General features: G+C 42.7%; 2 protein-coding genes across 3 annotated transcripts in view; one reads left to right on the top strand and one right to left on the bottom strand.

The window, feature by feature from the left end:
• Zzz3 (zinc finger ZZ-type containing 3) overlaps nt 1-18,358 on the top strand; it is a 34,786-nt gene extending 16,428 nt beyond the window's left edge. The window contains exons 2-11 of the mRNA XM_032897136.1: nt 3,652-3,790; nt 5,668-5,815; nt 5,902-6,017; nt 6,502-6,573; nt 7,470-7,571; nt 8,259-8,354; nt 10,417-10,569; nt 14,756-14,890; nt 16,794-16,894; nt 17,145-18,358. Of these exons, the coding sequence (XP_032753027.1) occupies nt 3,652-3,790; nt 5,668-5,815; nt 5,902-6,017; nt 6,502-6,573; nt 7,470-7,571; nt 8,259-8,354; nt 10,417-10,569; nt 14,756-14,890; nt 16,794-16,894; nt 17,145-17,289 (1,207 nt within the window). The 3' untranslated portion in view covers nt 17,290-18,358. The remainder of the gene's footprint in view (nt 1-3,651; nt 3,791-5,667; nt 5,816-5,901; nt 6,018-6,501; nt 6,574-7,469; nt 7,572-8,258; nt 8,355-10,416; nt 10,570-14,755; nt 14,891-16,793; nt 16,895-17,144) is intronic.
• Nucleotides 18,359-21,633: 3,275 nt separating this feature from the next.
• Ak5 (adenylate kinase 5) overlaps nt 21,634-25,859 on the bottom strand; it is a 193,904-nt gene continuing 189,678 nt past the window's right edge. The window contains exon 14 of one of the 2 annotated variants that reach the window (XM_032897134.1): nt 21,634-22,760. In XM_032897134.1, coding sequence (XP_032753025.1) covers nt 22,692-22,760 — 69 coding nt within the window. In that variant the 3' untranslated portion in view covers nt 21,634-22,691. Of the gene's footprint in view, nt 22,766-25,859 lie in introns of both variants that reach the window. The other variant, XM_032897135.1, reaches the window with a different exon arrangement.

The following is a 25,859-nucleotide window of genomic DNA, read 5'->3' as shown; positions in this document are numbered from 1 at the left end:
TTCATGGCCCCTTGAATTTCAGCATCTTGAATTTTGTGGTTGTGATTGGTTTTCAAGTCACCACCTTGGTGTATGCGAGCGACTCTTCGGCCTTCAGATGCTTTCTACTGAGTTTGGTTTACTGAGCTTTTCACCTACCAGATCTTCTCCCTGCTAGTCTCTCATTTCCTGGATTTCTCATTCTTCAAGTCATTTATCTCATATTAAATTTTGGAGTTGACATTTTAGCATCCTTTTAATTCAGTTATTGAATAGTTGTGGATTTGGAAGAAGAATAATTTTGCTTTGTTTTTCCATATTTCTTGTGGTTTTAAGTAGGAAGTATGCCCCTGCATACTTTTCCTGAAGATTTAGTCAGTACCTGTGGATGCTTAGGAAGGAAAAAACCAAAACCCCAAAACAAAATAGCAACAGCAGCAGCAGCACAAGCCAGGCATAGCTACAGTGAAAATCAGTTACAAACAGTGCTGACACTTAAATAATTATAGAAAAGCAAGGGCAAGCATAATGTAGATACTCAAGTATAAGCTTTATGGATGTAAAAATGATGGAATAAAGAAGGAAACAGAGAAAGGGAAGAAAAAGTAGACGGAAGAAAAATGGTGAATTTCCAGGAGGAAAAAATTGGTCAAAATCCAGTTAGAAAATCAAATGTAAACAAATGTAGATAAAACATGACTTTTAAAAACAATCTTTACTAAAGGCAGTGGTCAGAATACGGATCTCACTGTGGTGAGCACATCTGTAATCATAGAGCGGGAGGAGCAGCTTCCTCTGGACTCCCTAATGTCCCTGCCTTTACTGCAGCTGTGCTCCTCACCTGCACTCACCCTCCTCCACCACACCTGGAAGGGAGCACAGAGACCAGGACTGACCCAGGACTTTCCTCCTGACAATTACTATTTTGAAGAATTAGACCAGCATTCTTAGCAGAATGTCTTAAAGCTAGGTTTTTTTTTTTTAAAAAAGGTTTCCACTTTTTTTTTTTTTTTTTTTAAGATTAAAAAATGTCCAAGTGAGCTCTTAAGACTTTTCTTCACCGTAGAAATGGAAACCTGGCCCCTGGCAAAAGATGGATGTGCACTGAAAAGTAAAAATTTCCTCTTCCCGTTTCTCTTTCTCCCTCCTCTGCTGATGGCTGTACATGCAAGTACTGCCTAGAAGATGGACGAGAGAGTCTGTTAGACATAGTAAACGTCCATGTTCATAAAATCAGTAAAACTTGACCAAGAATGTAGTGAAAATAACGTAGGTGTTGGCGCTGTGTCAAATGCCATCTCCTAGCCTGAACGCTAAATGTTTGCACGCCAAGGCCATAAGTAAAGGGGATGGGAGAGCTCTATGGATACGCTCACTGCTCACTGCTCGCTGCATCGCCGTCGGGGCCAGGCAGACAGCTCTTACCAGCTCAGTGCTCACACCAGTGTCCTGTTGGAAAGTTACCACTTCACATCACACAGAGAGCACGGCTAGCTTCCCAAGCATTATTACTGGATTTGGATTTTTAAAAAATACTTGGATGAACATCTGTGGAGAGTTGATACTATTCTAACATCTATTTGAGACAGAGGGTTTTTGTTGTTGTTGTTGTTGTTTTGTAGTATGCCTTGAATAATGAAAGACACCTATTTTAAGTTTATGAAATTTAAAATATACAAAACAAATGTTAGGCCTTTTGTTGTGCTATTTTCAGACACAGTGCTCTTAGATTTCTCCTTCTGTTTTAGCCCCTGAATTATACTTAGGTACAATCAATCAGAAGTGGCCTTTTTTGCTGCCTCTTACATGGTTGTCTCTCAGTTGTTGGACTTAAGATATGTGCTACAGAACTCAGCTTTCTTTCCTTTAAGACATTTAGAGAATTTCAAACAAAAGAGTAGGTGGCCACTGTGACAGATCCTCAGCTACAAGCCTTCTTTCATCTTCAGGACGATGGCCAGTGCTCATGACTGTTTCTTTCTCCCATTATTTTAGTTCCTGTGTTAATCCTAATTTCCACACCTATTGTATTTTGATAATTTCTAGAGCTTTAGAGAGTGCCTTGTTTTCTTAGCAGTCAGTGATTGTATTAACGAACAACTGAGTCTTACCTTGGATTCATTGGTGAACCCTTCTTGTTCAGTTTGTTTCTTAATGTAGAGCATGTTGTCCCAGTTTTTAACAATTCTTTTCATTATCTACCCAGGGATAGACTGTCAGAATCTCTGACTAATCTGTGAAATAACTTAAGTTGGGGTAGAGACTTGGAACTCACTGTTCCTGTACAGATTTTCCTTACTTCATTATAGACCTTACGTGTTTATCTTATGCCTTATGTCATTTTGCCAGAGTTAAGCAAACTTAGAGTTGAAAAGTTAGGCTCTCAGTACCTTCCACTCCAGACAGCATCTCTTGTGTCCTACATGGTCCTCAAATTGACTATGTACATAACCCATACAGTTTTATATTAATATTCAACATGTCATCAACTTTAGTTTACAAAGACTTGAAAAATAATAAGATGGTTAAGCATCACCATGGAGGTGAGTCTTGTAGGAACATTGTTTTACCTTAGATATTTCTGCTGCTTTTCTGGCTTCTAACTTACAAGACTTACTTTACTTCTGATTGGGCAAAACATCAGACAGTTATTTAGTCAATAAATTGATTGAGAATCTATATGCTAGGAAGTGTGATAACTTGACTTTTAAAAAAAGCAAACGAAACATGTATTTTCCATAATGAAGTTATAGTTGTGGTCGATTGAGAAACAATGTATTTGGACTATAAGGAAAACTGCTGCTCTGCTGATACTTGAAGGACACAGCTCCGTATTGTGCATTGGATTTACAGTGACTTTTAAATTACTGCTGTGAGAAGCATGTGAGCATTCAAGGCTTGGGGTCCCCCATTTCTGTGTATTTGTATGTGAAACCAGGACAGTGTTACCCAAGAGACACTGAGTGAGAATGAGCTCATGAGTGTTTCTCTCCTGTAGTGAGATTCCAGGATGTTGACAAATAGGTGGATTTACGTGGATGAAACTGTAGCTGCTGTCTAAAGCCAACCTCTGCAGTAGGGAAATAACACCTCCAGCTTTTCTCTGAACTGAACATTTGCCCTTATCGTGAGTGCTGGGAAAATACTGAGGTTTGTGGTAGAAAGTGAAATCTCAGATGTGGGTGAAGTAGGTTACAGAACAGTTGAGAACTGTGTGACCTACCTCATCATACTGTGAATCCCGTCCTGTGGTGTTGGGGAGAAAGTGTGCCTTAGGTATTCTGTTCTCACATTAGTATAACCAGAAAGTAGGCTTTGATGACTCCTCTCCTTGTGTGAAATTATGGAATTTTAGTTCTTTACTAAGAAGTTTCTTAAAGTTTTGGTTGCTGAAACATCAAAATGTTTCTTGTTTTCTGAACTTGTTCAAGGTTCGAGAATTAGAAGCTTTAAGATGGGAAAAAGGCTTTGATTTCTCTAACTAATGTTTTCTGACTAGGTACTTCGTAACTCAGGAAGACCTCATTTATTCCCAGTAATATGTTTTACTAAACTCTCTCAGGTAACTTTAAAAAGACTGTGTGACTTAATACATAGTAGATGATGACTTGAACTAAGTTTTTGTTGTTGTTAGTAGAAAACGTTAAGTGAGAGACCTCTCTTTGTCTCTAGTTATCAGAGACTTCTGCAGACCATTGCTGTACTTGAGGCTCAGCGTTCTCAAGCAGTGCAAGACCTGGAAAGTCTAGGCAGACACCAGAGAGAAGCACTGAACAATCCTATTGGATTTGTGGAGAAACTTCAGAAGAAGGTACAAAGAGAACGTACTTTGGTACTTTTGAAGATTATGGCATATTTAGTAATTTAAGATAATTATGCTTTTAAAAAATGAGTTTATGCCTTAAGAATATTTAATTCCACAGCCTGACTCAGGTTAGCCATGTTACTGAAGGCAGTGTTGTGTCGTCCTCCCCATGGAATGAGTGCACAGTGGAAACTGCCCAAACAGACAGAGCCAGGCTTCCGTTGGCTTCCTTTGTGTCTGTTCACCGCCCTCTCACCTCCGAGGTCTGCTGAGAGGATTTATTAACTATTAACTGCTTTTGTCTCGGGTGCACTTGCCACTACTGTGTAAAAAGGCAAACCTTTATAGGGACAACACAAAAATTTATTTTAAACATATTTAAGGTTATGATAACCAAGAGAAATTATGAATTTAATTTTGTAAAAAGCTTTGTTTTCTTAGTGTGAAACAGTTTTCTCTCTTCTTTTGAAACTTTAATGTTTAACAGCGAGCCATTTTAAGTACATCAAAGTAGGAGCCCCCATTTGATCAGTAAACAAACACAAGGACAATGTCTGGGGGGAGGGGGGCGTGTTGTTCTCTGGTACTGGGCTGGAACCAGGCCTTGTAGATAAGTAGTGCTTTGCTGCCACTGAGCCTGGCTCAGTGCATTTGAAAGGCTGAGTGTCAGCACTTCTGTGTGCAAGGTAACTGAGAGATGTCATTTGGTTAATCAACACAGTGTTCTTTCCCTGATTTCAGAAAACACTGCACTTCATAATACATACAACATCTGTATAATGGCTTGTTTAAAACCGGCTTTCAGAGCTGTATAGTACCTTCCCTGTTAAAATAGGGTTCCCCTTGGAACAGTGTGGTGGTACAAATTTAGAATCCTATCACTTGCCAGGAAGAACAGGAGTTGAAGGTCACCCTCACTTAGTAATTGATCAGATTTGAGGTCATCCTGGGCTGTGAGAGACATGTTCAAGAGACAAGACAACGCAGCTCTAAACAGCAGAAACGTAAACCCAACAGTGAATAAGTGGGGACCCAACTCTGCCTTTTTTATTATTAAACAGCTTGAGCACAAAAATGTTCTTAAAGGGTTGGGGATTTAGCTCAGTGGTTAAGGCCCTGGGTTCGGTCCCCTGCTCCGAAAAAAAAAAATGTTCTTAAAATGGTAAGTTTTGGCAGGTTAAATTAAAACTGATAGAGAAATAAATAATACTGTATTAACTTTAATCTTGTTTTATTTGTGTTCTGGTAAGCAAAAACCTGCTTTTAGGCATAGTTACTAGATTTATATGCAGTTAGCTATTTGCTTGCTTTTCATTTGTAGGTTTAATTTAGAAATCTTTTAAATTCAGAGAGAAATGTGTTATACAAAGATAAACAGGTGTGTATTAAAATCACATACTCAGTGAAGATGCAAGAGTATGTCGCTTTTCTTCGGCCTAGATTTAATTTACCAGTTTTATTTTTAAGATGTCATAATTTGGAGCGAGGGATGTCACTGTGGTATAGCGTTTGCATGTTTCGTACAAGGCCCCAAGTTTGATCCCCAGCACTGCAAGAAAGAAAAAGTTGTCATGATTATTATGTGGCAGGGGTGAGTAGGCCATAGCCTTGCGGCGAATGTCAAATCCTGTGTATTTCATCATCTGTTGGATCCAGCACACTGGCCCTGCTTGTTCTCGGAGCTCACGGGTGTTGGCTGTGGTGTTTATGTGTAAATTGCTATGGATGCAGTAAGTACCTCTGTATAGTGCAGTGTCAATACGCCGTGTTAGCGCCCAGGAGTAGTGCTTACAATGTGCCTACTGCATTGAATTTACCTGTTATCTTCTGAGCTAAGTGTACATTGTCACTCTGGTATTTTGTTTTGTCTTTTTCTGCCCCAGGCTGATATAGGGCTTCCATACCCACAGAGAGTTGTGCAGTTGCCGGAGATCGTGTGGGACCAGTACACCAGTAGCCTTGGCAACTTTGAAAGGGAGTTTAAACATCGCAAAAGACACACTAGGAGAGTTAAGTTAGTTTTTGATAAAGGTAAGAACCTATGTGATAAGAGTTTAATGAGGAAAATGTCTTGCAGCATCCTGACTGAATAATTCTGTGTATGATTTTATTTTTAGTAGGGTTGCCTGCTAGACCAAAAAGTCCTTTAGATCCTAAGAAGGATGGAGACTCCCTTTCATATTCCATGTTGCCTTTGAGTGATGGCCCAGAAGGTCCGCATCCTCGTCCTCAGGTGAGCAGTACCTGACTGCCTGAGTGCCATGGCGTGGGGCGCTCTGCTGGTTTGTGTTGTTAAACAGACAGTGAGAACACGGACCTCAAGTGAAGGGCAATCTGCCTCTGCCTCCACCCTCTGCTGTTTATGCCCCAGCTTTCAAGTTGCAGGCTCTTATAAGATGTAACTTGTGTTGGTCACATTTGGGTTTTAAGGGATTTAAACGGGCATTGTGGGTGCTGTTCCTAGTCCCTGTGCACTGCAGAGTGTCACCAGGATTTCCAATGTGGCCTTTTCTCAGTTGGACTGTTTTCAATTTTGATCCCATATTTCCCGTTTCTAGAGAGGAGTTATAAGAATATGAGAAAAAAAATCAGTAAATAGGTGATGTGTATTTTAAAAACTATGCAAAGATATTTTGAAAATTCTAAGACATGTCTTGTGTGCTCTTTGACTATACCCTTGATATTTTCCATTTATCTAAAACCTTTTTTATATGCAGATGATAAGAGGTCGTCTGTGTGATGACAGCAAACCTGAGACCTTCAACCAGCTGTGGACTGTTGACGAGCAGGTGACACGTACACACTTGTTAGCGTCTTTGGGTTAGAAGGAGGTGTAGACTGTTATAGTAGACTTAGCACTACCAGGCAAGCATTAACTATTGTGTTTAATTCTTTAAATTACGAGCTCAAAATATTTAGATGTACTTGTGTACACCTTTTTGCATATTTTATGAATTTTGGATTTTGAAGACATACAAACAGAATAATTCTTAAAGAAAAAGAAGCTGGGTTTGAGAAGGAGGCTAGATGTGGGTGGATACTCTTAAAAGCAGCTGTGAGAAAGCAAAGCTTCAGGACAAGCAAGGCTGTTTCCAGTTCCATTTCAATTTCTGCTGTGGGGGCTGAGAAGCTAAACTGCATTAGGATCACCTGTGCTGGAGTCTGGTTCCCTTCAGTGGGATTGAGGGTGTATAAAAAGCCTCGGGGAAGCTTCATTTTATGTATAAATGGTTGTCTGTCTTAAGGTTTTAATATTCACTCAGGTGCCTGGATGACAGATCACACAAAAGAGAAAGAGTCTCTTATTATAAATCCAGTGAATTTGCATGTTTTCTGTTAAAGCTGAAGGGAGCCATATTCCAGCAAGAAAGGATAGTTGAGAAGCTGTGTTCACTGAGATGGATACAGCCCCAGTACACCTTCCTGGTTTTTGTGCTGCTTTGTCACGGAGGTGACTGGAAGAGCCTCTATACGGGGGTCTCCTCTAATCTCACTCTGTGCCCGTGGCATCTTACGTTCCTAAGGGAACTGTTTTCTACCTGAGAATCTCTACTAATGCGATATGACGTCCAGATTGGAAAGCACTGCTGTGCTCTGAGTGAACCGTGAATGTATCTAATCAGAACTCCAGGATCTTAAATGGAATCCTTTATTCCCTTAAAATTTGGTCTTGGGTTTGGTACAGAAAAAACTCGAACAGCTACTCCTGAAGTACCCTCCTGAAGAAGTAGAATCTCGGCGGTGGCAGAAGATTGCTGATGAACTGGGCAACCGGACAGCCAAACAGGTGATGGGGACTGCTGCAGACTGAGTGGCAAATGGTTTCCGGTGGGCAGTTCTGCAGCCACACCAGCACAACTGATAACCATTGCTAGCTCTAGTGTACGGTAGTTTTAAATTGATTAGTACTGCTTATTTTTATGTTGATAGCAGAAATAGCATAAATAACACTGCTTTGTGTCAATGTAAAACATTTAATATATGTATGTGTATGTATACATATGTATGTACCTTTGTGTTTGTGTGTGTGTATGTGTGTCTATGTGTGTGTATGTGTGTGTGTATGTATGCGCATGCATGCATTGGACCTTGCATCTCCTGAGTGCTTAGTGAATGTGCTGACAGTGTCCTCTTTGTTAGACTGTGCTGTTGGATTTTGAGGCATTTCATTAATACCATCCCTGATTGTCTTTCTGAGAATGGACACTGTAGTCTCCTTCATCATGCCCGTCTATCTGTATTACTGACAGAGAGGGCCGCATATGTGCTCCTCAGTGCTCACCAGTGGAATGATTGTTTAGCTTTGGAATCAAAAAAACTTAAATTTACTTGAATTGGTTTTGTCTAGGTTTTTACTTATAAATGTCTTTGATGACAATTTAAAAGTTTACTTCTTGATTTAATTGTTAGCACTTAAAACTTCTCAAATATCACATTATTTCATTATGTTGAAAGAGCTGTCATGTTTCTTTAGGTTGCCAGTCGTGTACAGAAGTATTTCATAAAGCTAACTAAAGCCGGCATACCAGTTCCAGGCAGAACACCTAACTTATATATATACTCCAGGAAGGTAAGGAGTATAGACAGGAGCAAACCTCAGGGAGGATCTCTGGGTTCGGAACTGCTGTGTGGGTGTGTGTCGGTGAAGTGCGCTCCTCTTCATTTTGACATTTCACTGTGTAGGGTATAAATGCAGACTAAGACTCCATTGTTGCTGCTTAGAAGAATACACTGAGTTTTAAGAGTTCTTCATTGTTTTCTTGGGAGTAATTATGAATGAGTACTACTCCAAGCCTTTTTATACTATGATTCTGTGTTGGGAATGTCTTAGTGATGTTAGCCTTCAAATGTAGGCCTGATTTCTCTGTGCTCTGATGCGCAGACTGGAAATGTTACTGAGATGTTGAGCCCTCAGTGCAGTTTTAAGTAGTGTTCTCTCTCTGCCACTTCATGGTGAGAATACTGACAGGTGGCTGTTATGTCAGAAGCACACAGTGTTCTCAAACCTTTTTAATAGAAAGGCACAGTAGGCCATAATAACATACGTAAATTGTAAACTACTAAGCTGAGAACCATTGATTTTAGAGACAGAATCTCACTGTGTAGTTGGCCTAGAACTCGCTGTGTGGGTCAGGATTTGTGGTGGTCCTCCTGCCTCTGCTGGGAAGCAAGTACTAGAATTGTGGCTGAGTGCTAGTGTGCTGCTGGTTTCATAACTAGTGCCAGGCAGCCTTTTGCCCCCTCCCCCATTGCTTCAGGGTTCTAGGGAGGAAATGAGGGCCTTTAGCATTCAAGGTAAAGGGTCCACAGGAAGTCACCAACATGATAAGTCCTTATGATATCTCCTTCCTTACACCACTTTCAAATGTTACTCGGTAATGCTAGTTTATAGAATTCTACATTAAGAAGATTGTTTAAATAGTTCACATCTTAGAATTTTTTTAAAGATTTATTTTATTGTTTGAATTATGTCTGTGTGGGCCTGTGTATGTGAGCGGTGGTTCAACAGAGGCCTGTGGCATTGGTTTTGGTTTTCTGTTTTGTTTGTTTTTTTCTCCAGTTTTTCAAGACAGGTTTTTTCTGTGTGGCTTTCCTGGAACTCATTCTATACACCAGGCTATCCTCACACTCTCTTGTGCAGGGATTAAAGGTGTGGACCACCACTGCCTGGTGTTGTTTGTGTTTTATGTACTAATGAACTATAGAGACTTTACAGCCTTGGATTACAGGAACCTCGTACACCAGTGTTCAGACTGTCAGCTTACACCTGTCATGGTTCTTACTTCATCCTCGTCTTCAGGGCCCCTCCCTCTTCTCCTTTCTCTCTTCCCTCTTTTTTATGTGCTGTGGTTCGAACCCAGGACTTAATTGATGCTGAGCAAATGTTTGGCTATTGAGTTATATCCTCAACCCCTTAATAATTTTTCTAAATTAATTGTATTAATGTGTTGTTTTACACCTTGCATTATTACAACCAAGAGTTAATAAAGACCAAAAAGGAATAGTACTAGCAAAGTCTAAATTTGGTCCATTGTGTGTGTAGTCTCTTGTAAGTTAGTAGACATTGTGGCTGTTAAGGTCTAGCATACCACACTCATAATGGCTCTGGGCCATGGTGAGATCTGTCCAGTGGTTCTGTTTGTGTCTGTGGTATGTACTGGCATGAGTGGTATCTGCATTAGCCGCTGGTATGAGAGCTGTGCCACCACATAGCTCTAATCCACTTCTACCACTGCCTCACTATGAAGCTCCCCTCCTCCTACCCATGCTTGTCTGTCTCCCAGTGAGCGGTGATGGCTGCTTTGCTTTGGAGGAATGTCACAAGGATGAAGTGATACTGCCGTAAAGCACGTGGTCGCTCAGTGCTAGGCGATTGTTTTATAGACTCAGTGTGGAAACTTCTCTCTCTCTCTCTCTCTCTCTCTCTCTCTCTCTCTCTCTCTCTCTCTCTCTCTCTCTGGGTAGTTATTTGTCTGGCTTCAATCATTTTATCTTCTTTGATTTTTCTGTGTAAGTTGATCGTAAGAGTCTGTGCAGCCAGCATTGAGTACTGTAACTGGTAGGGTGTGTATGGTTTTGATTCTATTAATGATTTCTCACTCTCTCACTAAAACAATTGTTTTCTCCTGTAGTCCTCAACGAGCAGGCGACAGCACCCCCTTAATAAGCACCTCTTTAAACCCTCCACTTTCATGACTTCACACGAGCCACCAGTGTACATGGATGAAGATGATGACCGGTCCTGTCTCCATAGCCACATGAGCACTGCTGTCGAGGAGGCCTCAGTAAGTTACTCCCTGCTTTATACAGCTGACTGTACAATAGGAAACAAATGATTTTCTGATTATGCCTACTCTTCAGAGAAGGCTGACATGTCCCCTTTAAGAGTTAATATGCTTTTAGTATTTTTTTTTTTTTTTTTGGAAGATTCAGCATAGGTGTAAGAAGAGTAGCCCAGTGAACCTGTATTCTGTCTCTGAGCTTCTATAATTGTCACTGGGCAGTATTTGGTTTACACATCATCCCACCCCAGGTCCACTTCAGCTTAATTTGGAGGGAGTTCCAGACACTAAATTGAGGTTTCTGAGAAGGTAACTTTTCCTGTAGTGGAATATTTGCTCGCCCCAGTAGGATGTGTATACACGTACTTGCTCAGGGCCCTGTACATGCTAATAAGCACTCTAACAGCTAAGCTCTACTCACAAACTTGGCTATTTATTACTTGTTTGTTTGGATCCAAAGAAAGGCAATAAATGGGGGAGGGGTGTTAAAACCCTCCTTTCCTTTTTCTTCCCCATGCTGGGTTTGTCCACAGAGTTGCCACAGTGTGGGTTGTATGGACTGAGCCCTTTGTGTCATTAACTTGTTCTTCTGCTCTCAGTTTTCTGTAAAGTGGTTGATTGCTTGCTTGAAGAATATACACTCGTACTCTGATTGCATAGAATCAGAGCAGGAGATTTAATGATAGTTAGCAAGGAAAGATACCTCTTTATTTAGATAACTATGTAGTGAGTGTAAAGTTGTTTTCCCTTTAAATTTGTCCTCTGGAAATGCTCATACCTCATCTTTAAAATGCAGCTTCTGTGTGTGGTTTTGTACTTTGTGATTGTTAGAATGATTCATTTGAAGAAATATTTACCTAAACATGTAACGGGCTGTGCTAGGAGTTTGATGAGGAGTTCTTCTAAATCCTTATCAAAATTGGGCTTCTTTTTTGATCACATAAATTAATATTTGTTAAAGTCCTTCAAAGGAATAAAAGGAGCCTTGATAGAGATTTAAGAGGTACTTAGTTTAGAGAGGAAGTTTAAGAGGAAGACCGGAGAAAAGTGTCTGTGAAGATGGTATTTAAAGACTGATTAAAAAGTAGCCATGTGAGTCACAGCTAAGGTCACTTCCATTGATTCTTGAGTGCCTCCCTTATGCCAGGTCTCTGTCTTGTCCTGGAGACCACCTCATCCTCCTCCCCATGCTCCCTTTCTCCAGTTCCCTCCTTTATTTGCTGCTTATATAACCATTGTATTCCTCCTTCTAAGTGAGATTCAAGCTTCTTCGCTTGGGCTTTTCTTCTTGTTTAGCTTCTGTGGGTCTGTGGAATATAGCATGGTACCTGTACTTTATGGCTAACACCCACTTATCAGTGAGTACACACCATGCATGTCCTTTTCAGTCTGGGTTACCTCACTCAAGATGATATTCTCAAGTTCCATCCATTTGCCTGCAAAACTCATGACGTCTTTGTTTTTAATAGCTGAATAGTATCCCACTGTGTAGATGTACCACCTTTTCTTCATCCATTCTTCAATTGAGGGACATCTGGGTTGTTTCCAGCTTCTGGCTATTGTAGACTCTTGGGGCTCTCAGTCTGAACTATCAACCAAAGAACATACACAGGCCAGACCCAGACCTCCTCGCACATATGTGGAAGATGTACAGCTCAGTCTTCACATGGGTCCCAAATGGCGGGGATGGGGGCTATCCCACAGTTGTTTCCTGTATGTGGGATATGTTCTTCTAGCTGGGCTGTTGTCTGGCCTCATTGGGAGAGGAAGCGCCTAGCTCCACTGAGTCTTGAGGGACCAGGATATGGGGATACCCAGGGAGGCCTCCACCTGCTCAGAGAAGAAGATTGTCGGGGACGAGTAACTGGGAGGGGAGCAGTGAGGAGGATGTTAAATGAATAAGTAAAAAAATTTAATTTAATTTAAAAAATTAGCCATGTGAAAGGGTGGCAGAACATTTAAAACAAGCACTCAATGGTAGCCCTGGATTCAATTCCCACTAAAACATTTTTTAAAAAGTTGATCAAATAATGTAATAGATTAAATTAGATTTAACTTTTTGTTGGTATCATTTATATTTAAACACTATTAATGCAAATCGTATTGATTACTGTTTTTGGGAGGCAGTCCCTCTGTAGCCTAGGAATGTCTTGAAATTGATAATCCTTCTACCTCAGCATCCTTAGAGAGCTAGAATTAAAAGCATGTATCATCATGCCTTTCTGATCCACATAGCTATTTAAAATGTGTATTTATGAGTCTTTTGATGACATATGTAGGTTTCTCTCTCCAGAGATGCAGCTGCTAAAAAAATTCAGTGTGCATGATTTACTCCTTGGTTTGAAAAATCTGTGTTCCACCTTAGTCATATTTGAAAGTTGTCTCTTTTAGGTAACATTTGAGATAGTATAACTCAGAGAGCTTTTGAGTATACAGTTGAGTATGTTACTAAGTCATTTCTGTTACAGTACAGTCTCAGATATTCTCCACTCCACTACCTGAAACTCTCTGGACAGCATTCTTCCAGCTTCTTGTACCCACATCCTCCGTGCTGTCTGGACAAATTTGACAAAGGAAAGAAAGCATCAGTAGGATCTTTCTGTGTCTATAGAGTCACCCATCTGTACTAAAAATGTGGAGACTTAATAATAGTTACAGAACTTTGAAATGGATGAAAGATGGGAGTGGAGTGTAAAACTGAAGAAGCGTTTATCAAGTTGAAGATCTTGAACCTGACATTTAGTACTAGTTGACAGACTTGCGTCATAACAGAGTTAGTTAGTTAGATAATGCAAGATATTTATGTCTTGGGCTGCTGGGTGTATCATGAAAATAAGGGCTCACGTCATCAACTAATTAATTAATTTCACTAATTAATCGTATGAATGACCTGAAGCAGTTGTTTCAACTTCTGTAAGCATCCATTTCCTTAATGTGAAAAGAAGCATAGTAGTCAATGACACCTAACCTGACCGTGGATGAGATGAGATCTTACCTTATCCAGGGTTGAGGATTCATAGAACTTTGGCATTGGATTGATGGGAAACCATGCAATCAGTCATTAAGGAACAAAGGATCCTGGGTAGCAGGGCAAGATTGGGCAAATAGAAAATCTAGATAGGGGTTGGGTGCCTCAGTGGGCTTTTTAGGCTTGAGATGAGGCCTCAGGAGAGATGGGGAGCGAGCAGCATCGTGAGAGGCTGACTGCTGTTTTGGAGCAGACATCACTACCTGAAGGCAAGGTCAAGGGGGTAGCTGCCAGAATGGGGACCAGAGAAAGATTGGAACTGAGAGCAGATAGACCACAGACAGACGATCAGACACTAAGAGAGTCTTAGCATTGCCAGCATAGCGAATGGTCTTCTCAGTAATATGAGCACACAGATATTGCAGGTCACTTTTGGAAGGAAATTGCTGGTAAATTGTAGAGTTGGGAATTAGTACTGAATTTTACATCTTGTAGTCAGTGTTCTATGAACCTCTTGAAGTATTTATATAGTGCACAGTGCTTTCTAAATAGCCAGAATGATTGAATGGAAGTGGGTGACTTGAGTGAAAAGTGTGCATTTTAATCAGTTATTACAAATGCAGAATATAAAGCACGGACAGAGATTTGTTTACTTGTTTAAAAACCACCATGTTACAGAGGCAGATGTGAAAGCTGAATAGGAAGAGGTCGGATACGAGGCTTCTGAAGCAACCCTGCTGACCGTAGGCTTTGACACTGTGTGGCAGGTGGAGTCATTCCATACCCTTACACCATGAGGCAGTGTAGCTCACCTGAGCCTTAGAACAGTAATGATAGTCATGTAAAATTGGAGGGTGGGCCAGAAAGATGGGTCAGTTTGTAAAGTGCTTACTGCATGGCACGAGGACCTAGATTTGGCTCCTCAACACCCATTTGAAAACGTGGGCACGACACACGTGCGCAAGCCCAGTGCCGGTGGGCAGAGATGGAGGAGCAGTGGTGCCATCAGCCAGCTGCTCTAGCTGAACTGGTGAGCAAACACAGAACTCACCAAAGTGCCGGCATTCGGTTTCTGAGTCTTAAGAGTAATAAATGTCAGCAGAAGTATCATCAGGACTGTTTTTCTCACAATTAGTCTTTTTTTTTTCCAGAGCTGAGGACCGAAGTGCTACAATTTTTAATTATCAAACTAACACTTTTATATTTGGTTCTTTTTAACAGGATGAAGAAAGCATTCCTGTCATTTATAGGAGTTTACCTGAATATAAAGAACTATTACAGTTTAAAAAGTTAAAAAAGCAGAAACTTCAACAAATGCAAGCAGAAAGTGGGTTTGTGCAACATGTGGGCTTTAAGGTAAGCAAGCGACTCGTTTAGTTTTTGAAAGGATGAGAAAGAGGTTCTCTAAGTGGCTGCTGGATTATTCAACTCTGAAATCTCTAAGCACTCAGGGTATTCTAAGTATTCTTTATACATAACATGCAAAGGTGTGCCCATGGTTCTGACGCAGTCTGGCGTTCTTTGTGGAGAAGAGCATGATCAGGTGTTGATCCTGTGAGTTTGAGGCCAGCCAGGGATATGTAGTGAGACTCTGTCTTAAGATTAAATTAAAATCCTAGAGATTAAACAGCTAAGGTAGCTGAGCAGTAATTGAGTATAACCTGAAAATGCAAATGTGAGGTAGGAAAGGCCCAGAGAGACTGGAGACCTTGTTGAGGAGTTAGACAGTCCTGAGAGGTCGGGGAGCAATACAAGACCTTAGACTAGAGAGCAGCAGTGTGGCGTTTGTGTTTCAGGAACATGAGTTTGCGGACTTCTAGGAAAGCACCAGATTCACACTCTTAATTGGTCACTGTTACTGAATGTTCAAAAGCAGCTTTTTCATCTATTTTAATGTAATTAGAAATACGTAAGTGGAGTGAGTGGGGCTGGAGATGATTCTGGCTCTGCTGTGGGGCCTGGATTACAAGAAGGTGAGAAAGAGACAGGTGCCATCTTGGAGATTCCTCTTAGGATATCACCGAAGTGTGTCCTGCCCGCACTGGTACTGTGAAGGCATAGACTGGCCGCTTTGTGCCGTTGTCGTTGTGGTCTTTATGAGGGCTGCGCTTAGTTAATTAGGTTGGAGAAAGTCGCAGTAAGACCGTAATGTGATGTTGCTCTTTTCATGTGATAAAATTTGCTGGTCATTGGAGTAACCCTTTCCTCTTTACCCTTCAGTGACCTCCTCCATCTTAAGGAACTTTCCTAATTGGCATCTAGCTGTTTTGGGAGGAAACTGAGTCTTCTCCTAACTGGGATGTAGATGTCAGCCATGACTTAATAGGTAGTGTGTTGTCAGAGAATCTAGGAATGACATTTCCTTTGTGCCCTATAAGGTCACTGTTCTGTTGCTGTGAAGAGACATCATATGAAAACTCTCAGAAACAGTTAATTGGGGGCCTGCTTGTGTGGTGGAAAGCAAGCTGACAACCTGATCTGCAGGCAGTGGGCAGATGAGACGAGGGCACTCAAAGCCCACTCCAGCGACACACCTCCTGATCCTTCCAAAATAGTTGTACCAATCAGAGACCAAGCATTCAAATATACGAGCCTGTAAGGGCTGTCCTCATCCAATCACAGTTCTTCCGTTTCCACAGTCCTCCACTAAGGCAGTGTGCAGTGCACTACCTGTGGAGAACAAGCTGTGCCTGCCTCCTTGTCATTGTAGGCTCGTTCTATGGGGACATTCTGATGACTCTCCATAGAGGAGTCTGACACGGAGTGTCAGCCAGTGACACTGTCCATTCCTGGGGCAGCTCTGGCTCTGGTGTGACTCACGTGTTCACAGTCACTCACTGGTTTCAAGTGGATGTTTAGTAGTGGCAAAATAACTTTGAGGTGTTTGACTTACAAACTTCTGGGATAGATAGAGTCTCATCAGCAGTAGTCTGAGCTTGAGTGGATAGATAGAGTCTCATCAGCAGTAGTCTGAGCTTGAGTGGATAGATAGAGTCTCATCAGCAGTAGTCTGAGCTTGAGTGGACAGATAGAGTCTCATCAGCAGTAGTCTATGAGCTTGAGTGGACGGATAGAGTCTCATCAGCAGTAGTCTGAGCTTGAGTGGACAGACCTTTATCTGCTTCCCTGGGAATTCTGTCTGACTTAAGCCAGTGTGTTATCACAGCTTGGAGGAAGGGTCTGTCTTTGTCCTATCATGTGCTTCCCGGGAGAGAAGAAGCACGGCCACGACCTCTCTGAGTCTCTGTGTCTGTTGCAGTGTGATAACTGTGGTGTAGAACCTATCCAAGGTGTCCGGTGGCACTGCCAGGATTGTCCTCCAGAAATGTCTTTGGATTTCTGTGACTCTTGTTCAGACTGGTAAGTATTTATTTGGGGACAATAACCTCAAGCAGGAAACTTTATTTCCAAACTTCTTTAGAGTGTAACTACATGTTTATGCATTAGATTTAATTCTAAGCAATTAAAATCTTCCTTAAATCACATCACATCTCAAGCAGATTTCTATGAAAGCTTTCTGAGAGATTAAGTGGGGAGATTTTGTAATAGCTAGATCAAAATGGGTCTGGAGTCCTGTATAATAATGAGTCTGTGTATTTTTCACTTGCAGCCCACATGAAACGGATATTCACAAGGAAGATCACCAGTTAGAACCTGTTTATAAGTCGGAGACGTTCTTAGACAGAGACTACTGTGTGTCCCAGGGCACCAGTTATAGTTATCTTGACCCCAACTACTTCCCCGCCAACAGATGACATGGAAGAGTGTTGCACTAGTCCTCGTCAACACACAGCAGTGGCATCATTATTAATGGTGTGCACGGTTTGCACACTCACAGCATGAGAGCTCCCCGAGTGTTCTCGTCAAGTACAGCTCTGCACTGTGTGGCTGTAGATCAGCAGCTGAACATTCCTGGTGAGCCGAGAGTTTCCTTGGTGAAATTTTCACCACAACTAAAGCCTTGTAGGTGGTGATGCTAAATGGGTGAGGTGGAAACAAGAGCACACATTAATGCCAGAGTCAATTCCAAAGGTTTTAAAGACCTCGGTCATAAATATGATAATGAAAGACAAAGTATTTATATTAAATCAGTTTAGTAGCTTTCAGTTTTGTGAAGATAGTTTTCAGCGCAGAAACAGACTTAGAGACGAAGTTTTAACCAGTGATGGTGTTTGCTTCTAGGACGTGTACTCTAAAAGAACTCACTGTCTGGTGGTCACTGATCGCCTGTAGTAGACTGGAGCTGCTTAACGGTTTGATACCTAACTTAATCACGATGAACTGTCCGTACAAGAGCAGAGCGAGAGATAGCTGTGGCTTTGCTTCTGTAGCCAGCTCATGGGGTGTGAGTGTCATGAAGTTGTCACGCAGATATATTTTTAATGTCATGTTATATGAGATGATCATGTGATGTGTACAGACTATGTTGAGAAGTGCCAGTGGTAGTAACTGTAAAGTCTGACTCACACCATTAACCCTTTAAAGTACACAGCCTTCTGCCTCTGTGTGGAGTTGTCAGTACAGCTCGTCAGAGAAAACTGCCTAATATAAAAATCATATATATGGTGATAATTTCTCCCTCTTTTGTAGTCTGCACAAGATCCATAAAAGATTGTATTTTTATTACTATTTAACGAGTGATTAAATGTAGTCTGCACAGTGAGCAAGAGTTCACAATTCTTTTATACTGCTGGATTTTGTTGTGCATCATTTAAAACATTTTGTATGTTTCTTACCTGTGTATACAGTATGTTCTTGAATAATGTTCATTTGTCAGGAGAACTGTGAGAAATAAACTATGTGGACATGTTTGTTTATATTATAGAGAGCTTGTTGTGAATTCCTTGGGTCAAGTTTCGATTTTTTTTTTAAACAAGTGAAAAAGTAGAATTTGTTATTTAAAAGTCTGCTTTTCGGCTGTATTTGCCTTCTGTTCTTTACAAAGGTGAAGCTGTATTGTGCTGGTGTTCTCGTGTAGCGGCTGAGACACTGCACAGCGAGGTGCTGACTAATGTCCAGGTGTGGGACCTGAATACAAGTTAAAGTTTTATTCTCGTAGGTTTTTCTTAATAAAATTAAGTTCCCGTGTGTTGGATCAAATGGTTTCCAAAAATTATGAAAGAAAGAAAAGATAGTATATATTCTATGGTAGATGGAGTATTAATACTAGTTCTTAACATTGTTTTTTCCTGTTTTTTAAGTTCAGGGAATTCTTTAAAATACTCAGCAAGTTATTAAAATACCCTGAATTTTTTAATTAAGAAAAATACAGAATTTTAACTACAGAAAAGAGAAATTTAAATAATATATTGATTATGTATCACTGGTCATATTGATACAGTCTATTGTACCCAGAAAGAAAAGCTGACAGGCTTTTGTCTCTGGGCTATTAGTGAAGGAGAGGCAGTCGGATGGTGTGGATCTCTGCTGGATGCTCCATGCGCATGCCAGGGCTTCCTCCCCTCCGCAGTGCGCAGGGCAGGGCACCTGTCTGTATGGAAGTCGTACCAGGTAGTTGTGTAGATCCATCCAGAAGTCCCACAGGAAGTACAGTGTGGAAGGGGGGGAGTGACAACAGTGTAAGGACCACAAGAGCAGACGAACCTACCTGAGTGTATTTTAAGACTGAGGTGATAATGTGGGGTTTTCCTGTTTGAACAGAAAATATTTTTATTTTGGATTTGTCAGCTCTAAGCACATTGTCCCCATGGCTTGCTGGGGACAATTCCTCGTGTTTTATTTGAGAGTTGCAGAAGTAGGCAGGCTGTTCTTTGCAAGTAGACCGTCCATCTCTCTTCCAAGGAATATTGGCTGCCCACAGTTGGATTTGAGAAGTGGTGTCTTCAAGGCTCTTAGTATGTCAGATTTATTTCATGGTGTGTGATGCTCAAATTGTTTGCTACTAACTGGAGGAACATTTGCTGACACCGGAAGCAGTTGCTGAGGTTAGGGAACAGTTTTCTTTCATGTGATGCACTGATAGCACATGCTGATTTAGCACTCTCTGTGCACTGTGCACTGTGGCAACTCATTGCATTCTCAGCCCAACAGCGGGTTCAAAAGAAGTTAAATGACTCACCCAGGGTCATATTGGTAGGGAAGTGATAAGACTTTGTCTTTAACCAAGATGGATCCCTTTGTCATGCTTGGTTTCCCAAGCAAGAACACCTCCATTGTCAGATACTCTGTGTTTTTCATGCCTTTTTTTTCTCATGCAATGCTAGAATACAAGCCTGAGCCATGTCCATGTTTGTAATACAAGAGAGAGAGGCCCTCGTGTGGCTGGGCAAGTGCCAGGATATCCCATTGTGACTGGGAGCACACATGCCTCTCCATCCCCTCTCACCCCATCCCATGGCTTTCCTTGACTCCTCTCCCGCTTCAGTTACATGAACTCACCGAACAGTTACTGAGGTGTTAGGGATGGAGTTGAAGGGCTGGCAGAAAATGGCACATCACTGTACTAGATGATCTTCTGTAAGCAGCTGTGTGAGATCTACTGTGTGAGCTTTCGTACTCTGGAGCGCCCGGTTTAAACCTATGGTCGGGTGCACTGGAGGAAACCAGTGGTTTCCAGTGCATTTCCCTCTTTGAACTTATAGAGTTAAGTGTTCAGAGGAAGGGTTACTGCTAGTCATAGATCTCAGAGGACAGCAAGCCCGCTTCCAGGGTTTAAGCATCTGTTAAGTGGATTGATTTCTATTCTCTGACTTTTTAATAGATTCTCTATAAGTATTTGTTGGTTATGTAACCCAGTATTCTTCTTTAGAGGGTACTGGAGCCCAGTATATGAGGTGCTAATGACTCTTGAAAAGCCCAGGGTCCCTTGACCTGCCCTGGATGACAGTCTTTGCATCCAGCTTGACAATGGAGGGTGTGATCAGTCAATCAGATCGTATATCTTGGGTGTGTCTCTGTCATGTTTGCCATGACAGTTTGGGTCTTAGTCAAGTACCCTTGGAACTAGTTACTGACTTGCAGCCCTTCTAATTGTATATGTGGGAAAAGTGAAGGCACTCAGAATGAAAACAGCAGTGACCTGTGTGGGGCCTCCTGCAAGAGAGAAGCCAGGAGCTTTGTGGAGCTTGTAGACAGCAGAAGACAATGGTACGCAGATAAGCTTAAGGAAAAGAAAATGATAAAGAAAAGTAATGCAGGCGTGTGAGGAGCCCGGTCGCTTCAGTGTGAAAGGCTGAGCAACCCTCAATGGCATTCTGGGAAGTAGCAGTGTGGATCAGCCTCCGGGAGGAGGCGGGAGCTCTGACGCCATTGGTAAGGACCCGGATCAGGGAAGATGAGTGGGAGCAGGTGCCCCATTGATGGTGTCAGGAAGGGCACAGCACCAGTTTAGGTACAGCCATGACACAGGTCATAGCCAGGGAGTTTACACTTGTGTTCTGAGGTTGTCTGCATACACAACCTTTTGCTAGGGCAGAAACTGCTACAGTCCATTCATATTTTAAAATCCTGTGGCTTTATGATGTCACTTGGAGCCATTCACATGGGCGTTGTTTGTCTTAGCTGTTCTGTGGAGGAAAACTGATGTGCATTCCCAGGTACTGATTTCTGTTGAAGTTTTCCAAAGCAGCTGCCAACTAGCCCAGGCTGCCTGCCTGCTGCCTGCTGCCTGCTGCCTCATTGTGTCACCCAGAGCTGTGGGTGCAGAGTTTGCCAGTGTGTGCTGTGTCTTAGGTTGTCACCGTCTAGCAACACTTTCCATCCGTGTTCTAATATCCATGCTTCTTGTCAAGTGTGACACTTGGTAGTGTAAGCATTTCACGCCGTGTGATTTTGGGAGCATGATACACCCTCTCTGGTAATAGAGGCCTAATTGTAACCAAAGAACTTAATTTCTTGTCTAGCACACACTAACATTTCTGTTTAGGAACCAGTGCTAGGGAAAAAGAAATATGGAAATAACCATGTATTATGAATATATTAACAATTTCTCTGTAATAGCTCAAATCTGGTCTATGGCCAAAGTTTAAGTCATATAAGTGGATCATAATTTTAAACTATTTACTGTTTGCTTCTGTTTGGAATGAAGGCTTTCAAATGCTTTCCAGAATGATGTGAGTTACAAATAAATAGAGAAAGAATCATACTGGCTTCCATTTATTTCATTTGTACATAAATGTTTTGAGGAAAAAAAATGATTTTAAAAATACAGTTCTGTCCTGGAAACGTATCAGCATTTTCTCACTCATTGAGGAAAAGACTCATGCAGACCAAACTGAAGGTTGTGTAGTGATTGAGTGCAAGACACAGGTATTCAGAAGACAAAAGCAGCTGCAGCTGAGCACAGACACCCACACTTCACTAGTCGGACGCATTTGCCATGGAGCAGGCCCTCGACACAGATATCTGCAGTATGTTAGGGAGTAATCGTCTCGGATCAAAACTACGTTGGTTTTGCCCAGTGAGTGCAGGAACAAGCCATCTCCCATACTTTTAAGTTATCTCTGTCTGTGGTGCTGATTTACATAATTGCTGGGACTCACTGCCCCGTGGAGAGGAGAGACTTGTACGGTTGGCCAGAGTCCTTAGCTCTTATGACAGTGTTCCAAGTAGCTAGTGTCCCAAAAGTGGGTGGGACTGACTGTCCTGTGTTGCTCTCTAAGAGAAGAAGCTGGACAATGTCATATTTTGAAATATTTCTGTCAGGTACTACTGGCTTGATACCTTGTGTCCCATAGGGCATTTAAAAGTCCCACTAGGGCTCTGGTCCCTCTCATGGATGGGAACTGGAGAACCAGCCAGTACTAGATGAGTTGTCCAAGCTTGTCCCCATGCTAATAGCTCGCATGAGGGAGGAACAAATAAACTGTTGAGAAGAAGGAAGCTGTGATGGAGAAGTGGGATACATTCTCCCTGTGGGATGGGTCAGGCTCCAGCTGGCCCTAGGCACTGTGGAACAGGCAGACCCCACACCCCTCTTTCTATCCAAAAACAAGTCTCAGAGTCGGAACAGTTGTCAGCATGAGAGAAAGGTGGACAGTCCGAAGTACACCATGCATGATTTCCAGAACCTCTCACAGGAGATGAGCTGGGAAAGAAGCAGCCAGCTGGGGGCATGTGGGATGGGGACAAAGTGAAGCGTGTCAAGGGTGGATTTCATGTGGTTCTGTTCCCACCTAACAGGTGTGCCTTTTCTCCTTCAGAAAACAGAGTCAATAGCTGTGCAGAGCTGAAGAAAAACTTGATCTGGTGTTCCCTCTGCGTTTACCTGTACTTGAAAGGAAAAGAGAGTTATTAACCTTCTGACTTAAATATTATCATTTTTTTTTAATGATGGAACAAGAATGCCTGCTTTTGCTCACCAACTGCCCACGCCCCAGACCCACAGACTAGAGTGAAAAATGATTGCTTTAAAAGTAGGTCCTCGTGTCCCGCTTTTACTAACAACACTCAGGGAGCAGAGGGTGGAGAGTCTCAGTGGTCTATGCAGTGAGCCAGGCAAGGCCACACAAGGAGACCCTGTGTCCACAATAAATAAAATGTATAGCACTAAATTAAAATGAGAGCGCTTCACTACATAGTAATTAAAATGCCCAACCCCCAAGACTGACATCACCAAGCAGCTACGAGGTGAGACAACCAGAACTCTTCATTGCTGACGAAAGTGAAAAACTGGTCCGTCCACTTGGAAGGCATTACAGTTTCTTCAAACAGTAGTTCTGTTCCACACCGAGAATCCCAAGTGCCCCCAAACCTGCACAGGCTTCAGAGTCCAGACGTTTCATAGGTGGATGTCTAGGTCACTCAGCATTAGGATGGCATGAGCTAAAGACACGAGGAGACCTGAGTGCACATGAAGCCAATCTGAAAGGGGCACAGTCTGTAGTCCAGCCACGACAGTGAGAAGAGCAGGTGCAGCACATGGGAGAGGGGTAAGGAGGAATCCGGGTGGGGTTGCTTCACACTGCAGACACAATGTACACCACAAAGGCCTTGGAGTCAGCCATTGCCATTGGATGACAGTGCAGGGTCATTTATTGTGACCAACAGGCTGTTGGGCAACTTTGACAGTTGAGGTGGTTGGGGATGGGGTGATCTGGGCTCTTCTATTTTCCCGCTAACCTAACGGTGCTCTAAAACACCTAGACATCCAAGTGAGGAAGGACTGTGTTCAATGTATTGTTAGAAATCAAGGAGCACTTCAATGTTACCCTGAGAACGCTGACTTCATTGGGGCACTCAGATCAAGGTGGGAGTACAGCCTGGATTAGAGGGGCCGGGGCCTAGGCCATGGTGTGCAGGATACAGCAGTAGAGGAAGCCAGCAACATGGGAGTGGACAGAGGGTTCTTTCCTGGGTGTCCAGCCAGCCACTGGGCATTGTTCACACCCATCAGAAGAGAGGCCTGACCCCCCGGAAGTGCTGCAGAGCCAGCATGCCTTAGACACAGCCCTGCTTGCCTTTGGAGAACTCATGTGGGGCTTTACCACCTAAGGAGGAACTCAGCTGCTGCCCAGCTGCCGTCCTGAGAGACGTGTCTGTCGGTGCCACTGATGTCCTGTGATGGGGCTGTCGAGCTCTCATCTTCAGAGGCTGCTGGAGCCAAAACATTTTTAAATCAACTTGTAAAAGGTGAAACTATTCAGAAGAGTTAGGGAGGATTAAGCTGGAACCATTGGCTGTCCTGGTGGAAAGTTGCCATTTTGCTAGAGTGAGAGGGGAAACCCAGCTCTCCATCCTCACGAGGCTAGCGAAGCAGGAAAGAGCGGGAAGTCTATAGGCACACATTCGGCCTCTCTGTGGCAGCAGGCAGGGGTGGCTGTGGTAAAATATGACAGATCTCAGAAGTGGAGTCTTCCAGAGCAAATGAAGTTAGAGGAACAGGTTTGACCCAGAGCCCTCAGTGTCCTCTGAATTTCCCCTCTGGTTCTTCCCGGGTTACTTCAATACTTCCCTCAATCCCAAAGCTCTCTGTCCAGCTCAGTTCCCATAGAGAATTTTAAAAGAAAAATAAGTGATTCTTTTATCACTGTTTATAGCTGCAAAGGAACTGGACAGGACCAGTTGACGTGCACAGAGCTAAGTTTTGTCTCCTGCTTTGTTTTGTTCTGAGACAAGGAGTTATGTAGCCCCAAATGGCCTTGAGCCACACCCTGTCCTGAGTGCTGGGACTACAGGCCTGTGTCACAACACCCAGCCTACCCGTCCGATTCTAACATCCGTCTTTGGTGCTTAGAACAGTTGGCTAACAAGATGCCAACTTGTCATTGTCCTCTGAGAGCGGGAGAGTTTGTGGGATTAGCATGGCGAGAACAAGATTCTTTGAGAGCAGATGTGAGCGCAGGCCAGCCTCTGCTGTGTGCAAGCAGTCGTGTGACTGCAGCAGCTTTCTTAGTCAAAATGAGTTTCATGATTTACGTCACCCCAGGAGCTCCAGTGCTGAGTCCTGGAATCTGTGATGTCATGGTGTGTTGAGTAGGTAACTAGGTGAGCGGCTTTGCCTCTGAAGGATTTGCCTTCAAAGGTCTGAAACTTGATAGGAACCCTGCAGGGAGGAACATCCTGGCGAGTATAAAGTTAAACTTGCTGTTGCTGCTTTAAATCCCATCAGCAGGCACATGGGAACTGGCACTGGGGCCTGGTGGGTGCCCGTTTTCTTCCTACTTCTCTTTGCTTTCCTCTGGAGTCCTGGAGCTGGTGGCTTTCTGAGCTGCAGCTTTGGTTTTTGTGTCTTGGCAATGTGGGCTTCTAGAACCAACCGAGCAGTGACAGTGGGCTAGGGTTAGTGTCAGCACCACCGCCCTCTGTGCTGGCAACAGTGTCTGCTGAATACAGTGAGCTCATCCGCCTCAGTGTCCAGGCTGTGTCCCTGAGTGACCGCCCCGGGTGGGTGGTGGGACTCAGAAATGGGTCTCGTATATTTTCAAGAATAAGCTTGTATTCCTTTTTTTTTTTTTTTTTTTTTTTTTTTTTTTGGTTCTTTTTTTCAGAGCTGGGGACCGAACCCAGGGCCTTGCGCTTCCTAGGCAAGCGCTCTACCACTGAGCTAAATCTCCAACCCCTTGTATTCCTTTTAAACTAATGGGAAAGCCCCCCAACCCCAGACCTCCATCCCCAAAGAATCCTACAGTAACAGACTGGAGGAATTCCAGGGGCCACTGTCAGCCCTGTTTTATATCAGAAAGGGCTTTAAGTAAGCTGACTCGCCAAGGGTCACAAGTGTGCCCTGGGACTTTCCAACACCCAGAGGCAGCGTTTCCAGCAATATTTGGTCAGCGTTGGCACGTCTCACCCCCAAGTGCTTCGTTCCCAGCTACTTATTTAGTAGTGAATTCACCCACAGTGGACAAGCTCTCCCTCCCCTGGG

This window comes from Rattus rattus, chromosome 3 (assembly GCF_011064425.1).
Source record: "Rattus rattus isolate New Zealand chromosome 3, Rrattus_CSIRO_v1, whole genome shotgun sequence".
Taxonomy (NCBI): domain Eukaryota; kingdom Metazoa; phylum Chordata; class Mammalia; order Rodentia; family Muridae; genus Rattus; species Rattus rattus.
Note: the sequence above shows the minus strand (reverse complement) of the source record. Positions and strands in the feature narration are given on the sequence as shown.